General features: G+C 37.4%; 1 protein-coding gene across 11 annotated transcripts in view; it reads right to left on the bottom strand.

Moving 5' to 3' along the window:
* FOXP1 (forkhead box P1) overlaps positions 1-20,120 on the bottom strand; it is a 689,298-nt gene that overhangs the window by 176,849 nt on the left and 492,329 nt on the right. For 10 of the 11 annotated variants that reach the window (XM_069084104.1, XM_069084103.1, XM_069084102.1 and 7 more), the window contains one exon: positions 1,499-1,591. The exons of the other annotated variant lie outside the window; for it this stretch is intronic. In XM_069084104.1, coding sequence (XP_068940205.1) covers positions 1,499-1,591 — 93 coding nt within the window. The remainder of the gene's footprint in view (positions 1-1,498; positions 1,592-20,120) is intronic. 11 annotated transcript variants of the gene reach the window in all.

The raw sequence follows: 20,120 nt of genomic DNA, 5'->3' as shown, positions 1-20,120 counted from the left end.
ATCTATCTATCTATCTATCTATCTATCTATCTATCTATCTATCTATCTATCTATCTATCTATCTATCTATCTATCATTTTTCTTTCTCCTTAGATGTTATCAGCTGAAATTTATTTTCAACACCTAATGCTTACCACATCATAGGCTTGGGGATGGCTTTCCAAAAGTTATCACCTCTTAACAGATTAGTGCAAGTAAAAAATCCTCTGAAGTGTTCACATTTTTTGAATTCGAACTGTGTATTTCCATTGGGTTGGAATTTTACATAATTATAACTTCAAACAGAGTGATTTTGAATATATGTGGTCACTTCAGGGGATTCTATGACTTCACTAATCAGAATCTAGTTGTAATAACTTTTCATTCCTAAAAAAATTCAAGTAAAAGTTCTTATTTACCTCTAATGTTTTTTTGGCCCTGAATTGCAGCCATAGGGGAAATTTAGTCTACTTCTGTGTGCAAATAATTCTTGGCTTCATAAACTTAACCTCCAAAAACATCTGAGGCAACCAGAAATGGATAGCAGGTGTTCATGATAGCCACACCATAATGGCAATGTATTGTAAAGGCACTGTGTCCTCTTCCTTGATCCTCATCCATTTAGAAATCATGGTATTTCCTTGTTTGTCTAACAAGAACAGAAGGATTCTGGAAGGGTGTGGGAGGAAGAACATTGGCCTCAGAAGTTGAAGACCCAGGTTCAAGTGTCAGCTCCAAAATTTACTAGGCACGTGGCCATCAACATGTTGCTTTAATGTCTTAAAGCCTCGGTTTCTAGTTCTGTAAAACGAGCACAAGAATATTAGCCCTGCCCACACCTTCATAGGTTTGTTATTAGTCTTCTTTAGAAATATTCAAGTGCTATGACTATTGACTAGACACATGATTTCATGTGTAATTCCCAGGTGAGGAAACTCCCTCTAACAAGGCAAGTAAGTACCTTCTTTGCAACATTGTGATGTTGAAGAATTGCCCTGAGCATTGAGAGGTTAAGTAACTTCCTCAGAGTTATATAGCCAGCACACATCAGAGGAAGAACTTTTAAATCCAAATCCTCCAGGTATAAAGGCTAGCTCTCTGTTCAATACCACACACTGCCCTCATTATTGATTAAAAAAAAATCAGATCTGCAAAACAGTGAGCTCTTCTTGGTTGATGCCTACAACTTCCTAATCCTCGATTAAAACCATAAATATCTACTGAACCTTTCCTTCACATATCAGAAGTAGTTTTAGACTGCAAGGATGATAAAGCAGATATTGTCCCAAGAAGAAATCTTAACATGTTGGGATAGCTATAACTTCATTGATTTGGGGGAAAAACACTAAGAGAAACTGCAGAATTCCTTCTACACCTGGAAGATCAGCGCACAATGGCTGCTGACATTTTTCATTTGCAGTTGATGACAAATGACCAATAAGAAAACATGAAGCGTCTTACATTCGATGCCCAACCTACAACAGAGTACTCAGGATCCCTGACTCTCCCTCTTTTTTACCTGAAGGGCTGGCTGTTTGTCATTCCTCTTGGGGGACTTTAATCCACTAACTTGTTGCTGTTGTAGAAGAAGCTGTCTTGCCACCTGAAGAGCCTGGAAGGAAAGAAGGAAGGAAAACTTTGGCTTAGCACAGCACTCTGGGATGCTATTTCCCCAAATTCCTTTAAGTTGGTCTCAAGAGTGGAGCCCGATTTTGCCTTGACAAGGAAGTGGCTGTGATACATAAGACTTCTTCCTAGAATCACTTGATCCCTTTTCCAGATTTTGTTGACTTTGGGCCAACTTGTCAGAGTTTAAAGGCACAAAAATCCATTTACTCAGATCTCTCCTGAAATCTACTCTGCAATAATAACAGTAACAATAACTAGAATTTACGTAGTGCTTTAAGGTTTGCAAAGTACTTTCATGTGGTATGCATTTGATCCTCACAACAGTGAGTGGTAGGTGCTATCATTTGCAGATGAGGGAAGTCATAAGACTTATCCAAGATCACAAAACCAGTAAGTGAATGAGGCAGGAAGGTCTTCCAGTCTGTCTAGGTTTTGACCAGTTTTGCCTTACTCTGAGGCAATGTTGCCAGGAGATGACTGAGAGAAAGAAAACAAATAACTAGCTCCATAGATAGAAGACTTATTTCTTTTACTATTATATTCTTCAATTTAGGTGAATCCATGTGTTTCACCTTACTTGAATTCTCATTTAGAGTTGGAATATAAATAAAGGACATTCCTTTAAGCCAGCCCATTCTGACTAAGATGACTGTGATTTGGGGATAGAAACAGATGCATCACAGCAGAAAAGATGTGGGTAGCCTATAGAAAATGGGAAATCAATTAATGTCTAGCTAGTTATTTTCTTTTCCTTATCATCGATTGAAAGGGAATGATGCTAAATGATTATTTCAAAAGTTGTGTTTATGTTTCTTTCAGCTGCAAGTCAAGCTCTTGAATGCTGGGAAGGATAGGACAGTGAAGAATTCACTACATTAGGAGTAGGACAAATGTGAATCTACTCATCAGAGATGCTGAAATAAGCAAATAGAAATGCGAATATTCATGAAACACTCATCAAGTCTAGACTTTCAAAGAGTCAATCAAGGGCTTGCCCAGATATGTGTGGGTGTCCCCCAACATATCTAAAACAAAATTTCCTAATAAGGAATTGTGATTTTTTTGGAAGAACACATGGGAAGAATCAGAAATACCTCTATGATAATCAAGGCTGTGACATTAGAAATAAGAGAATGAAAGTTCACAAAAGATTCTGACTACAATTCACTTGAAAGGATAATAGTTTTTGAGTCAAATCATCCAGGAAGCAAGAAATTATACCTAGAGGAAGAAAAATCCCGAGACAGAGCTATGATCTCATTAATGCACATTTTTTTCTCCAAAGATGCTGAGGCAAGCAATAACTCATCCATGCCATGTTCTCCATATTCTCCTGTAAGTTCACAACAAGGTAGCTAGCCAACTGGCTGCCTTCTTTCCTTGCTTTCTCTTGACATCATGAGAAAATGCCAAGTAACTTCATTCGGAATATAGAAGAGACTGAACACCAAACCAAACCACCAACTGACTTGGTAAATTCAATGGGAAAAAATTGGTTAAATCAGCTTGTTGACTGACCTGATGAGCAGACCAGTATACATGCTTGGATGATTGTCTAAACTGGACAGTCATATGACTTTAAAAAGTTACACTGATAGATTCTGCCACTATATTAGTGAGTGGTGTCATCATACACTTAAAAAAGTGTGTATCACTATTTATTCTTTTTTTTTGGAGGGGGAAGGCAGGGCAACTGGGGTTAAGGGACTTGCCCAAGGTCACATGGCTAGTTTTGTGTTAAGTGTCTGAAGCTGGATTTGAACTCAGGTCCTCCTGACTCCAGGGCCAGTGCTCTACTCACTGTGCCACCTAGCTGCCCCAATCACTACTTATTCTTAAGATACTTGTACATTATTTGGTGTACAACATCTTGAGGCTATCAGAGGTGTGAAAGGGCTATAAGAAAAGACATAGTTGAAATGGCGAGAATGCTTCATGATGTACGTGTACTTGGCCCAGGGAAAGGGGAAAGATATGGACAAAGCAGTCAGATAGAATTGTGCCCAGCTTGAGGGACCTGATGACATGGGGCCAACAAGAAATAAACCTTCTAACCAATGGCTAGGATCTTCAACTAGGCCTTGTTATTGGAATGTTAAAGCCAAGGACATTTTAAGGTCTGGTATAAAGTTGTGGAGGCTTCCTCTTGGAAAAATAGGAAAGGAAAGGGAGAGAGAAAATGACCAGAATGGGGAACAAGGAAAAAGATTATTGGAAGAAACTCACCCACTCAGCCACCCTCCCCACAACCCTTTGTCCCATGAAGGCTTACTGCCTACTGCACTCACCACAACCAGCCCTTCAGATGGAATGGACAGTCTAGTTCGGCTGTGAAGAAAGAAACATGTTGGAGAGTGTCTGCCTGCAAGAGCCTAAAGAAAAAGGCTGTCTGAGAGGGACATCTGGAAGCCGGGACGCCTGGGAGAGTTGCCTGAGACTCAAGCCTGCTGTCTCACTGGAGGATTCACCATAGCTGGACTTAGGGTTTCCTTGTCTCCTTGGAGACGTTCAGTACATGCGTAGGTGTAAAAGTGGGCAGACTGAAGATTTCATTTATATCATATAAGAAAAATAGTCCCTTTGCAAGGTGCCTGCAGGAGCAAAGCCTTTGTTGATACTCTATAAGTATCCTGAGCTATTTATCTAGAAGGCTTTATGGTTTTTTAAATCAAGAAAGGGAAGTGATATAAATTTCAAGCAGGAAATTTAAAATTCTCAGATCAATAAACTGAGTCTGGCTACTAGTTAGGAAGGTAAGAATTATAATGATTATAGGTGACAGTAGTTAGGTGGGTCAAAGTTATATTTAGAGGAAAAAACAAAATAAAAAGCTAAGTATGCGTGCAAGTCTCTGGTATAACGGGAAAAGTCTCATTTTAGGATTAGAAAATCTCACTCCAAGTCCTGGCTTTCATACCTGCTTTCTGCTTGACCCTGGGCTGAATTATTTCATTTTTGTGAATTTCACCTACTCATCTGTAAAACAAAGGTATTAGTTTTGCCCCAGAATTATAAAGTATAAGGAATTCTTGCAACATTAGAACACTACAGAAATGGGCTACTATATTCAAATTCAAACAATACTGCTCCATATAAAAAGAGCTCACTACAAATACCAAGAAAAAAAGTTCCCTTTCTAGCTAGCAAGCTTCTAATCTTTTTTTTCTTCAATTATTCTACAATGCTGAATGTGACTCGATATGTGTCACAAACACATTCACGGCTTATGGAAGCTCCATGGTTCATATGTGCTGGTGTCCTCCACTCAAGTTACTTAACTAAAGGAAGACATAAAAAAACAAACATTTCTTTAGTGTTTATCATAAATGTGTCTGACTATCAATGTAAAAGTTGAGATGACACAGTGAAAAAACATAAGATTGGGACGGAAGACCGATGTTCGAGGCTCAAAACAGAGATCTAGTCATTTATGATGTTGGAGGCTCAATTTTCTTATCTACACAATGAAGGGGTTACGGGTGGGGAACCTGGTACTAGACTCAATGACTTCTATAGTCCCTTTTAGTACAATGCTTGGCACATAATAGGGCTATATGAATGCTTTTCCCCCTCCCTCCTTTCCAGTCCCAAAACTTTGAGATCAATGACTTATTTTGTTCTTGTTGTTTGAAGGGGAAATAGCCCATCATTGATGCATTTTTTTTTTTAAATAGAAGAAAACAGAAAGGAAATTCAGAAGGAAGCAAAGATAATAAGCAGGATAGCTTTGAAACTAACACTGAATGTATTACATAGTAAAAAATAAGTTATAAAAAAGCTATTTTAATAGAAATATGTGGCTTCACATATAATCCTTTTTTCTGGTCTACTTTAGATAAGGAAATTTTGTTTTTGTGGCCTTTGTTACATTCAAAATTTTTTTTAAAAATTGAAGAATTATGAATTAATTATGAATCAATGATTTAATTATTAAGAATTCAATTCAGGTTAAAAATACATATTAAACACTTGCTGCAACAGAAACAGTTAAAGCGGAGACAAGAACAGTAACATCAACAAATGGTAATGAGGCCCAGCCCTGATTGGTAGCATAGAAAGGAAACAGGCGTTCCTGAACGCTTACTCTGTACTAAACCCTGTGTGAAGCATTGTAGATGAAAAGTTTCAGCAAAAAGAAGATAGTCTAAGTCTACTGTGCCCTCAAGGACTTGAAATTCTAGCATGGGAAGACAACACACAAAAGGAAGTTGGAAAGGGACGGAGAAGGTAATGAAGGTGTTCAACAGAGGACAATGATTTTGAAATCCAGAATGAGAAAAGGCCAGAAAGAGAATGTAGGAAGAACAAACTGGGTCCCTTTTGCAAAATGGAGGCTCCAAGAGGAATTCATCAAGGGGAGAAAGGTTAGGGTGTTAGATATGCTAGGGTGCAAAGGCCTTCTGGGTGGTAGGATGTTCCTAGATGAGAAGGCCCCAGGCATTGAGGGAAGTTGCAGGACAAGAATGTAGAAGAAGAATGATTCTGAAGTCCAGAAAGTCAGGACAGGGTCAAGAGGTGAATAAATATAATAGGATTAGAGAGAAGGGCAAACAAATGTGAAAGATGTTGGGAATTATTGAAGAGGAGGATGAAACCACAGGACTCTGTCACTGTATAAAAAGGATGAAAGAGAGGGAAGAGTAAAAAGCAACCACAAAGTTCTGGCCATGAAAGACTGAGTGAACTGGAACAGTGAAGGCCAAAGGAAGAGTCAGATTGGATGAAAAGACCATAAGCTAAAGTTGAGTCTGAGGTGCTAGAGAGCCATCTAGGAAGAGAGGTCTTTTTATTTTCTTTTTGGAGGGCAACTGAGGTTAAGCAGCGTGCCCAAAGTCACATGGCTAGTAAGTGTGTCAAGTGTCTGAGGTCAAATTTGAACTCAGGTCCTCCTGAAGAGAGGTCTTTTTAAGATGTAAAGACAAAGATCTGGAACTACAGAGAGATCAAGGCTGAAACTACATATCAATGAGCATAGTATGTCAAACAATGAGCCATATTATCATATAGCTTGGATAATTATCATAACATTTCAAACACATCTCTCCCCATGAGAACTCTGAGCTCAGACAAAGTTTAAAGAAATTGGAGAGAATTAGGACAATTCTAGTCATGTCAACGAAGACAGAACCAGAGAATTATATTTATTCTAATAAATATTTATTAAATATATGCGAAAATAGAAAGACAAAAAGGGGGAAATAAAGAGTCCCTGCCTTTAAGAAACTTACAATCAGAAAATTTTCAAGTTGGAAGGAAGCTTACAAATCCTTCATTTTACAGATGGGGAAACTGAAGTCCAGAGAGACTAAGATCACACAATATGGTCACACAGTGAATGACTAAGACTGAAGAAAACAGAATCTAAAACTCCTTACTCTTTTTCCAATTATCTCTTCACTACAGGATGAGAAAATTCATCAATAAAATAACTGTATCACTAAGACTAGTTGTTGTACATAGAAACAGAATTGTCTAAAATTGTTCTGAGATCCTGGCATTAACAAATTCAGAATGAATAACATAGCGTAAAGCACTATTCCCAAAAGTAAATCACCCAGGTTCACTGATAAACTTCTTCCTGAAGCAGAAGTACCTTAGGTAGCGCAAAACGCAAATATGCCACAAGGACAAATCCATGTGAATCACAGAATCTAATCTAGAGACATGTAGAACCCATCAACCAATCACCCAGGAGCATGGGAGAGTGAAAATGGCCCTGGACTTGTCTTCAGAGGAACTGGGATGGAGGCCTAGCTTTGCCATTTACTAGCTCAATGACCTTCTGAACATTGTTTAACTACTGTAAGCCACAGTTTCTTTATTTTACATGCCGATATAAAGCACTGTTGTTGGGATAAAGTGAAAAAAAAAGAAATGATCAAAATATTTTGTAAACTGTTAAGCACTATGTGAAATATAAAGCACTATATGAAATGACCTTAGATTTTTAGAAAGATTGTTAAAAAGCTATCAGTTAATTTTAAGCAAACACATACCATACAGATAAAATTGAGAGTTGGAAAGGACCTTGGTGGCTATCAATTCCAACCCATACTTAAAAGAATCTCCATTATAACAAATAGAACAGGTGGCCTTCCAGCCTCTGTTTCATGACTTTCAATGACAAGGAAGCCACCACCTGAAAAGTTCTTGGGAGTCACAGTGTTCAACAGGGTTACAGGCTTCCAGACCTGGAAAAGGCTTCAGAAGTCCACTAGTTTATTCCCCTCATTTTACAAATGAGGAAATTGAACTCTGGGGTGCTTAGGTCCCTTGAGTAATGTCTAGTGCTATTTCTACTATACTCAGTGATAAAAATGCTATTCATTTAATTTTTTCCAAAGCATCTATGGCTGTAGTTTAAAAACAAAACCAAACCATAAATCCTTTTCCCATCCAATGAAGCTAAGCTTAAAGAAAGGAGTAGAAAACAAAAGATCGACTTTATTAAAGGATTACAACTTTCAGAGTGGGAAGAGAGATCTGAGGTCATTTAGTATAGTCCCATTACTATAAAGATGATAAAACAGGGGCTCAGAGAGGTTAAATGTCATGTCTAAGGTCACAAAGGAAAGAAAAGAGCTAGGATATGAAACGCATGTCCTCTGACTTCAAATCATTATTGTGATGAGCAGCGTAACACGTTGCATGGCTACCTCCATTAAAAAACCCAAGATATTTAGTTGTAACAAAAAGGCATATTGCTTAGGGCATATTTCACATAAATGAACCCCTAATAATTAGGCTGTTTACAAACTGTTGTATCTAAAATAAAAATTGAAGTTACTGTATATTTGCTGGCTGATTGGACATGAAAATAGATGTTTCATAGTTCCATCAGAGCCCCACAATCAGGCCTTTAAATGATCATTTCTACTGTTTGGTTTCTGAGATATTTAAGTTAAAGATAAAATAAGTTCTTTTGAACCTCAAATTTTGATAGGACTGATATATTCCTTGATTTTCTAATGGATAAAAAATACATATGTGTGTATATATTATACATATTATATAATAATTATAAAATATATTAAATAATAAAATAATAAAAATATATATGAAAATATTATAAAATAATTATAATTATAAAATAAAAATATTAAAAAATAAAGAAATTATAAAAATAATATAAAATATATTACTTAAGTGGTTCAAACTTTGAAGACGTCTTACTCTCTTAGAGAAAGGTTTCTTGGACTGGGGTGATGCAAGAAATGTGTCAAATATTTGGCACATGATGCTATTAAGGAGACCTGAGTGAATCAGGAAAACTTATTTATTTTCCTAAAAGTCTACAGAATCATGATAAACACTTAAATTACTAGAATTTTTTTCACTTATTACCCTGTAACAGTCCATTAGACATATTCCATTTATTCATTCATGAAATATTTATTATGGCCTTAATAGATATGATATACTCTGCTTGGTATACTTGATATACTTTCTGTTGGAGAAGATAAAAAATAATTAAGATACTATCCCTACCAGTATGTACCATGTTAAAACTCTTTATTTTGCTCAACTCCTATTTAAAATGATGGGCCTTAGCGAAATATTAGGTAATTAATAGTTCAGACTCTAAAAATTAAATATATTGAAGTACTCATGGCTAGATCATACCAATAAGTTAAAAATGACAGTTCTGACAAAATTGATTTACAGATTTGTTATTAAAACAATTCAACTACCAAAATGATATCTTATATAACTAGACAAAATAATAACAAAATTCATTTGAAAAAGATCTAGAAGAAAGATAGTGAAAAAAATCAAAGAGAATGAAAGAGAGCTATTTCTTCCAGACTTTACACTCTATTATAAAACAACAATCATCAAAAAATATTTGGTACTGGTCAAACAATGACAAAGCAGAATGAATAAATGGTCAAGAAATAGAAATAATTAAATTCAATTATCCAGTGTTCAATATATATAAACTATCTAAGAAACAGCTCTCTATGGGACAACAACAGTTGAGAAAACTGGAAAGCAGTCTGGCAGAAAGTAGTTTTAGAAGAATATCTTACACCATATACCACAATCAACACAAACGAACATATCTGAATATTAAAACTCATTCCATAAAACAATTAGAAGAGAGTTAGCTTAGGTAGCTTTTGCAGCTATGCCTATGAGGTGAATTCTTAAACAAAGGATAGAGGCAATTACAAATGATAAGATAGATTCTTTCAATTATATGAAATAGAAAAAAATGAATGAATACATTTAATTAAAGTAGGATAAGAAGAGAAGTGGTTGACTATGCAAAAATATTTTTTCCTTGTTTCATATGTCTCTGATAAGGATTTGATATGAAAAATAAAGAAGTGACTCACAAAAATATATATGACAAAATGACATTTGCCAATAAACACAGTCAAATGATATGAAATAATAGTTCTCAAAAGAACTACAAATTACTGACCACTGTATGAAAGAAAGTGCGAAGTCACTAATGATATTTACTCAAACTTAAGAAATTCTCAAAGAAAATTAATAAGGGGAATGGGAATAGTTTATATTGGATGGGTCATAGAAAGAAAAGTACACAAATTCATAATTGTAGCGCTGTGAATTGGTCCAACTACTCTGCAAAAAAAAAATGTAATTATGAGATGACTAAAACCTCCATATCTTTTGACCTAGAGAGTCCAATATGAGAAACATACCCCCAGGAAGTAAATGACAAACAACAACAACAAAAAAACATACAACTACATTTTCATAGTAGCCCTTTCTAAAATAGCAAAGATTTTTAAACGAAGTCAATGTCCATTAACAGGGAAATCATCTAACAAACTGGTACATGGATGTAATGAAATATTACTGTGCTCTAAAAAAGCATGACTATGATGAATATAGAGAAGCATGGAAATCTCTGTATCAATTGATACAAAGTGAAGGCAAGAAAAAAAATTTTAAATGACAACAGTAATGAAAATGGAAAAAAAATTACAACATTAGAAATAAATTATAATAGAGGGAATTTTATAACTAGCAAACTTGACAAAGCACCTCATCCCCTTACCCCCTTTTTCTCTGTAGGACTGGGAGAGGCCAGATATGTATGACTACATGTAATATCAGGCTTTTTCGATATGTTGGTTAGTTTTGCTGAACAGTTTGTTTTTATCTTTTCTGTCTTTGTCATAAGTTATGGCTCTCTGAAAATTTCCCTTTAAAGAAGAGAAGGGCATATTTGGAAAGGGAGATAATATAAAAATGCAAAAAAATACATCAATAAAATCTATTTCTTTAAAAATGAGTATAGACTATGCTGCCTATCCATCAGCTCTCCATGAAGTTGAACTCAATTTTATTTTTCTGAAAAATAATTTGTGCCATTTGTATAGCATGTACTTATTCTTTGGTTTTTCTAGCAAAGATTATTTTCTGATAACCAAGATTTTCCTCAAATTTCTGGCCTAACAGAAGTGTCCTCTCATAGGTAATTTGTAACAGAGAAGAGAAGGCCCAATAAAATATGGGTCTAATGTGTAGCAGGTCCCTTAATATTAGAGAGTTGAGAGAAATGGTTCTTACAAGTCTGCCCTGGTAGTTGTGACATTTTCAGAATAAAGGCAAGTCTGAGTCATTCACCCTTTCTCTAATTTCTTTTTCAGAGGCTCTCCCCAACTCTCAAGATCAAACCTGCTTCTAATATAATTCCAGGGACTAATCAACAGTCATTGTGTAAATGGGGGTAGGAGGAAAAGCTAGTAAAAAAAAGGGGGGGGATAGAAAGCTAAGTAGTGAAAAAGTCTCATTCCCTTCTTTATTTCTTATACTATACATCAAGTCTATATGGTCTACCTCTTTTTTAAAAAAAGAAATAGAACAAAATCAATTTATTGAAGTTGGTTCAACCCCCACAACCAGCTACCATCATAACAATCAGCACTCATCACGGAACATGATTCGACTATCTCTCTGAGTTAACATAGAAACTCTGTCATCCTTTTTCTTTAAACATAGCAATCACTCCAGGTCTGAGGATCAAAATTAAAAACAAAACAAAACAAACAACAACAAAAAACAAAACCCAGTAACTGATAGAATTAGGTAAACACTTAAAGAGAAATTGGACGGAGCCAGGGAGAAAAGCCAGGGAGCCCTCTGACTTCATTATCAATGAAAACAAACCAGTATAACTTCTCATCAGTAAACTTCTTTGGAAAAGCTGACCAGTAGAACAGCAAACTGAATTTATCAACTCATTCTGGTTAATCGTGGCCTATTCAGTAGACAGACATCACGGCATGTCGACACAGATGCCCCCAATGTCTATAACACTAGCATACATATAAAGCAGTAGGAACATATTATCCTTATGAAATTCCAAGATGTGTCAGTTCTGATGTGTCAAGGTCAATCAAATACAAAGGCGGGTATTTCATCCTTTTGGCCCATCCAATTCTTCATCCACTTTTAGAGATTGCCAATAAGAATATCAACAGCAGCCACTGGTAGTAGACTGGCCCATCACTTTGGTCCACAAAGTATTCAGGAAACAGCAACAGAAATAGGTCAACAGGAATATTAGATTTGAATTGGTGACCTAGAAAGGAAAGGCTCTATGCACTACCATTAGTCTTTCAAGTTTTGACAGATAGCTGAAAATAATGTCCTACAATTTAGGGACATTAAATAATAACTGATATTTAGGGAGGGTATTTCATGTAAAAATCTTAAAAAACTCACAATCTTTTCAAACTATTCTTAAATATAGTGTCCACATAGCTAAGTTGATGAATTGGATGATTCTGCATTCCCCTCCCACCATCCATCAACATCAATGTAATGTTAAGACTTAAAATTGAAATCAAAGGGACAGCAAATGGAAAAATTAAATCCCTTATCGTCATCACTGTCCTTTGCATATGACAACTTCTCTGGTGGTAATTGCTTTCCTGGGTGTGTGGGTGTGGCTGAAAGAACAATGCCCGATAATGAATTATTTCCATGAAAAAGATAAAATGCTTTGCTAGATTCTTCATGCTCAAATATAATGAATTTACTTATTATTACTGGATCTAGCTCTGGCACGAGGTCTTATATATTTGGAATACAAAAGCAATGTTTTTCCCTCAATACTTTAATTGGCCATCATTGAGGAGATGTTATCTATATTCTCTCCTTTTATAACTTTTAAATGGAATATAACTACAAAAACATGAGCATAGCCGGATTCTCATCGGAGAATCCAAGCTCCTTGAAGGTAGGGTCAGTTTGTTTTTGTCTACATCTGTAGAACTGAGCACAGAGGCATGTATATACTATGTGATCATTGAATTGGAGTGGAGGGGTGCTCAGATTATTGTCCAAGTCTTTTGTACTTTCTTTTTTAGAGTGTTCCTTGCTTATGTGAAAAAAAGAGGGGGAAAAAAGGTTTCCCAAAATGAACACCGGCATTGGGGAGGACAGAACTGTGCAACTATGCTCAGGCAGCATGTCATGATATGTAAACCCTGACAGCCAGGGCCAGCTTCTCATTTTATGCAAAATCTGAAAGAATTCATCCACAAGGATATCAAAAACCTGCAGACAGTTGCAATTATTCTGCTATGTATACCACCCCAAAATGAAACCTAGGGGCCCATGGAAGGTCAAGTAGATTCTTTAACCACTTGAGATGATGTTTCGGGAAAGTCTTCTTAGACAAGCAGAATAGACTTCCCCAATATACATGCACACATGCACACACATACATACATATATTTAAGTCTATTGGAAAGATAATGGACAGGAAATTTCATGAGAAGAAAGACAACTCCATCTCTTGCAAAATCAACTGAAATAGGTTTAATAGCTATAAATAGGCAGGAAGTCTGTTTGAAGTCTCTTATAAAGGGTGGAGGGTGAGGTGGGGGTGGAAACTCCCACCATTCCGAGGAGTCACAGTGCCCCATAATACCATGTTGGGGCACTGCTTCACTACTCACTAATGGAGCAAGTGCCAGACGCTGAATCACCAACACCAATTCCTGTACTACCAGAGTTTTCTTTGGCGGTAATCCATCCAAGTACTGACCATGCCTCAGCCTGTTTAGCTTATGAGATTTGACAAGATCATGGTCTGGGTGCTATGGCTGCAGGCCACATTTGCATTGCATTGAAACACAATTCAAGTTTATTATAAAATGTATAAAATATTGAGTTGGAGAGGTGGTGTCCAAATCTTGGTTTTATTCCATGTTCAAGATGAGTGCTTATTGAAAAACAGAATCGATCCAACTCTTTCCAGGTTCACTGCATAACACACATGCCAAATAAGGAGGATATGTCAAAAGTCCTCTCTTAACCCACTACTGTCTGTAGCTACCCTTTATTGCCATGCAATAGATTGGATTATGAATAAGGCAGATTCATTCTTTTTGTATGCCCCCAAATAGGAAGCTTACTAATTTTTAAAAAAATATATAAACTATCTGAATACATTTCTGAAATACTAGATGATTTCCATGGTCTCATTGGTTATTCTGATAGGAGTTATTATTATATTATATCTATCAAATAGATTCACAGACAGGGTAATTTTAAATTATTTGCTTTTCACTGTCCATGTTCCAGATGCCCAGGATGACGTCAAACTGGGCTGGACCCAGCTCTGGAAGATGAGGAGAATGATGACAATAACATTTATATCGCATTTTAAAGTGTGTAAAGCCCTTTTCAAATACTATCTCATTAGAGCCTCACAATAACCCTGGGAAGTAGGCCCTATAATTATCTTTATTTTTACAAGTCAGGAAACGGAGGCAAATAGAAGTTAAGTGACTTGTCCAGGGTCACATGGCTAGGATTTGAACTCATGTCTTCCATGACTCCAAGTCTAATGCTTTATTTACTGTCCCTCCTAAACGAATGAAGAAAAATCAAAATCCTAATTTCCTCACTACTCAATGACCTTGGGAAATAACTTCCAATTTTGAAGTCAGGCAAGAGTAGACTCCTACCTCACCTCTGACACTCTTTGTATGATCATGCACTTCTGTAAATCAAGGCGGACACTATGGATAGTACTTGCCTTACAGACCCCTTGTGCATATCAAAATAAGGAAGCCTTCCTAAAGGAACTTTTGGAAACTTTGAAGTCCTATTGAAACAACAGCAGCAATAAAACCTCTGGCATTTAAAGCCCTTCCCAACATGGCCTTTTCCTACTTTTCTAGTCTTTTCCTACTTGATTCTCCCACTCCATGCACTCTGTCATCATGTTATATTAGTCTTGCTGTTCTTCACATATGACATTATGTCTCACGATTGTGCATTTTCACTGGTTGTTTCCCAACCTCTGCCTCCTCCCCTCCAACCCCTGGCTTCCTTCATATCTCTTCTTGAACTCCTCTTTTGGCATGAGGCTACCTCCTTCACCCCAAGACTCTTCCCCTTGAGATTACCTTCCATTCACACTGTGTAGGTATGATATACACACAGTTGGTTGTATGTTGTCAACCCTATTAAGATGGGTTCTCCTTAAGGGAGAGGCAACTTTTTTGCCTTTCCTTGTATTCCAGACACTTAACACAATGACTGGAACATCCTAAGTGCTTAATGCATACTTGACTTATTAAATAATACCTGCTATTATTATATGCTATGCATTTTGAGGGAAACAATAACAAAACTGTTTGTAATCATGAAAAGCTGTACAAATATTGTCCCATTTGGTTCTCACAACAACCCCGGTAGATGAGGAGTGCATGTATCATTTTCTACTTTACAGATGAAGAAATTCAGGCTCAGAGGTTTCAAGTCATTTGTCTAGGGTCACAAGGCTACGAAGTGGGGGAGATGTGACTGGAATCTAAGTTTTCTGACTCTAAATCCTGGGATCTTTTTTCACTTTATTGTTATAACTGTGTGGGGGATGGAGTTGAAATGGGTGGGGCTCAAAGCCCAATTAGAAGGCTAATATAAAAATTTAGGTGAGAGCTAAAAATGGTTTCAGGGTGAGAGAAAAGTGTCCATAAAGTATTAAGGAATTTCAGTACTTCTAAATGCAGTATTTTGCCCAGTAAAATCAGTCCACTCATTTTCTCCAAAACTCAATATACCCAATCCTGTCTCTGTCTTGGTAATCATTGTTGATCTTGCTTAAAATTTTCTCTACTCATGACTTTAAGTACCATCACTTATGTATAGAACTTATCCCACATACCTAAGCACCTGGGATTCTCTTTCCATTCTGAATTATTGTGCTTCTCATTTATAAAGTGAGATTTTAAGTTGAACTGACTTGTTATCTTCTTGGGGAAAGGTATTCATTCCAGTCATCTCTTCTGGCCTTGACAGCACTTGTACTCAATACATAAAGGTACAGAAATCCTAAACCCTCTCAAAGAGTGAGGTTCCTGAAGAATCCTCTGCTAGACTTCAAGCCTGTGTTGACCTCGGACATTTTCTCTGCTCTTTCCATGTCTTAATGGCATTGGGTTCAGGAGAGTCCTAACCTCGCTGTAATCCATAATTCTTTTCTGTGTCTTTATTGATTTACCTGAGGATATTCATTATCTAACTTGATATTCATTCTTCCTCTCAGAGCCTTACTTTTTCACCTCAGGTTCTAAACTACCATTTGAACCCAGTCTCATTAAGGTGGAGTGTCATGATTCCTTTTCAGAGCCTGTCTATATCACACCAGCTTCTTCCAATTTCCGGAAGCAGGCCTGTCATCTCTTTTGGTTTCAAAGCTGACCTTTGCTAGGTGTGATGGCACATGGCTGACCTGTTTAGGTGGTTGAAGGAAGAGAGGAGTAAGGCTGTTGGTTCACTTGAGCTTGAGAAGTGGGGCAAAAAACAGAAGGCAGACTGACCCAGGTTGGACAAAGAACATGTCAAAGCTTCCTTGCCAATCGGCAGTGGGCTTGGGCCCATAAATGAACCTTATGCTTCCAGTCTGGGAGAGATAGGGGGCAACAAAACACCTAATACCCTAAGCTGGACCATGCTCTAAATTCCTATTTCTACCTTAGCTCTGACAAAGCAGAAGCAAAACAAGCCAGCAGTTCCCCATAAAGAGGTGCTTAGGATACTTAGAGCTCTTTGATAAGGCCATTACACACCCTTTAAAAGAATTCTTCTCTTCCTTCACTATCATTACTAATTAATCAATTTACATTCAAAAAGCTGCTATTATGTGACAGGCCCCAAGTTAGGCACTGGGGATAGTAAAGGAGGCCATAGAGAGTCACTGCTCTCAAGGAACTTACTAAGTAAAGAAGGAGACAATATGGAAACAAATATGTACCACAGAAGCTATATATGGGATAGACAGAAAATAATTAACAGAGAGAAGGCAATTGCAAAGGGCTGGGAAAGGTGGAAGATGGGATTTTATTTGGGGCTTGAAGGAAGCCAGGGAAGTCAGTAGGTATAGATGAAGAAGGAGAATATGCGAAGCCTGGGAGAGAGCCAGAAGAAACACCAGAAGACAGGCATGGGGCATCTCGTTCATGGAACAACCAGGAGGCTGTGTCACTGGTGGGTAGGAAAGGTGTAAGAAGACTGGAAAGGGCTTTGAACAACACAGGGAAGATTCTGAATTTGATCCTGGAGGTAACTGGGAGCCACTGGGGTTTATTGAGTACAGAAGTGACATGGTTTAGGAAAATCACTTTATAGTAGCTGCACGAGGGTCAGAATGGAGTGGGGAGAGACTTGAGGTAGACAGACTCACCAGCAGATTATTATAGCAGTCCAGGTGTGAGTTGATGAGGATACTGTTTTTTTAACATTTAGTGTACAAGATTTTATGTAATATGAGAGGGAGCATGACATAGTTATAGAGAATCATCCTCAAAGCTAGGAGGCCTTGGGTTCCAGTCCCATTCACAATACTTTATGGTTGTGTGACCCTGAGCATGTCATCTAAGCTCTCAGTGTCTCAGGAAATCATTTAAGACTTGAAGTTACTGTGTAGGTGTTAGTAGATGGAGTTTCCTGACATGAGAGTTCCCTATGTCAATGAAATTTAAAATCTACAACCCAAGACTGTGAGGATCTAGGGGGAATTTTTTTTAAAGTGTTACTGTTTAGTCATATACATTTAGTCATGACATTCAGGACCCCATCTGGGATTTTCTTGGGAAAGATACTGGAGTGGTTTGCCATTTCCTTCTCTAGCTCACTTGACAGATGAGGAAACTGAGACAAATGGGGTTAAGTGACAAACAGGGTCAAAAAGCCAGTATGCATTTGAGGCTGTATTTGGACTCGGGAAGGAATCTTCCTGACTCCAGGGTCAGGACTCTATTCACTGTGCTACCTATTGGCCCTGGAAGACTCATCTTCATGAGTTCAAACCCAGCCTCAAACACTTACTGGTTCTGTGACCCTGAGTAAGTCACTTAACCCCATTTGTCTCAGTTTCCTCACCTGTCAAATGATCTGGAGAAGGAAATGCCAAACCACTCCACTATCTTTACCAAGAAAACCCCAAATGGGACCACAAAGAGTCAGAAACAATTGAATATCAATAACAAAATTTGGACCAAAAAAAAAAATCCCTGTCCTCAAGGAGTTTATAGTCTAATTTGCATATCTTTCCCTTACATTTGATTATAAGAACCTTGAAAAAAAGGAATATGTTACATCGTTCTTTTTACCCCACTCGCCTCAAAGTGGAACTGCATACCGGTCAGAACAGCTAGTTAATAAATAAATGTTGTGCTGCTGCTGTTTGTTGACGGAATTACTGAGGTCAAAGAGTGATCACGATAATATACATAATGTAACAACATAAATGACATCTAATCTAAGATGAATTGCAGTGATACATCTTGGTTATAGAGCATGCCCATATTTCCATTGAAAGGTAGGGGATTAGGTCTGTGGAATGCGGCTTCGTCAGTCTGTTATCCTTCATTGTGCCTCTTTGTTACAGGGGAAGGTTCAATGGGTGGGGGGTAGGGAGTCAGGGAGCAATGCTGGAAAAGGACACATGGAAAAAAGGCATCAACAATACAAATAACAATAATAACATCAATGATGGAAATGGGAAGGGGAAGTCATGAAAATGGCAAAACAGATCAATGGCAAGACATTATATAAATCTATTCTAAATGAATCAATACTTAATGATCAATGCAGATTATAGGAAGAAATTGGGGAAATTGCCCCATAAAAATATGGCACCTACCATGAATGTCTAGAAAGACAAGCTCAGCTGCCAAGAATCACCAGAATCTCACTATTCTTCATCAACAAACAAGCAGAAATCTTCATATCATAGACCCCCAAAGAGCCTGGAGAATTCAAGAGGTAACCTGTTCTGGAGCCAAGTCCATTCCCACAGACATAGCTGATGTCCACAATAACAAACTGATCCATAAAAACATGAAGAACAGAGGTTTTCTTAACAGATGTCAACATCCTGAAGATACAACATCTCCAAATTATATGCAATGAAAAACTCAAAATGCACAAGGATAGGGGAATAAACCCAAACTATGTGAAAACAGGACGAGGGACATGTCATCTTGTTGACTACTTGAAGGTGTCCCTAAGGTGCTTTGCCAGAGCCCACACAGGATACGATTATATCCCAAGATGTTTACTCAATGACAAAATGCAGACATTTGATCCACATTAAACACAGAAGAATAAAGGATAGTGACTTGTCTCAGGACTATTTCTATCTGAACATAAGATGGAAAGAATGGGTATGATGATTGATGATGACGATGATGATGATGAAGATTCCAGTAATAAAGGTCATGTCACCACCCCTGGATACTTCCCCAAGATTTTTCTGATATACAACCAACTTCCCCATATAACCTATTCACCAACCACCATGGCCCTGTTTAGTAATCTTCCCAGTCCCTACCAATACAGTTTTACTAAATCAAAATTACTTCTCACATACAACATTTTTCCACTCAAAAATGGTCATTTCCTTACAATTATTCACTTGGAACTGCATATTATTATTTATCTTTTATGTATATGTCCTGAAATAGATTACACTTTTTGAGGGTATAGACTATGGACTGCCTAGACCTCTTTTATCTCCAGCACCTACCCCCCCCCCCCAGGGCTCTAGGAGTCCTATGCACTTGATGTTAGCTGTTGATAACTGATTAAAACAAAACAAAAATTTAGCCACTTCTGTTTGTGCCTAACATAAAAAAATGGAGCTTGGCTAAGACTACTGCATCTTCACTGACAGAAAAGTAGGGATTCAAGATATGTATAAGAAAGTCTTGTTACTTCAGGCAAGTGTCTGTGTCGACATAAGAGGATGCCTTCTGATAGGTCAGAGTCAAAGACTGCCCTAAACAGTCTCAAGCATATTTCTCTGTTACCATTTCTGTCCCATTTGAGGACTGCAGAGCTTTAGAAGTCATTAGAGCTGACCAAAAATGGGAAAGTATTCCTTAGTAGGAAATGTAGGTTTCTGACAACAGAGGTCATCTTCCGTGGAGGTGATCCATATTTCTGCTAAGAGTCAGACTACATGACCTCTGAATTCATCTGCAACTCGCTGATTCTCTCTTCTATAAGCG

This window comes from Petaurus breviceps, unplaced genomic scaffold (genome assembly GCF_028583685.1).
Source record: "Petaurus breviceps papuanus isolate PSGF00001 unplaced genomic scaffold, PetGlider_PUasm1.0 174, whole genome shotgun sequence".
In the NCBI taxonomy this organism is placed as follows: domain Eukaryota; kingdom Metazoa; phylum Chordata; class Mammalia; order Diprotodontia; family Petauridae; genus Petaurus; species Petaurus breviceps.
Note: the sequence above shows the minus strand (reverse complement) of the source record. Positions and strands in the feature narration are given on the sequence as shown.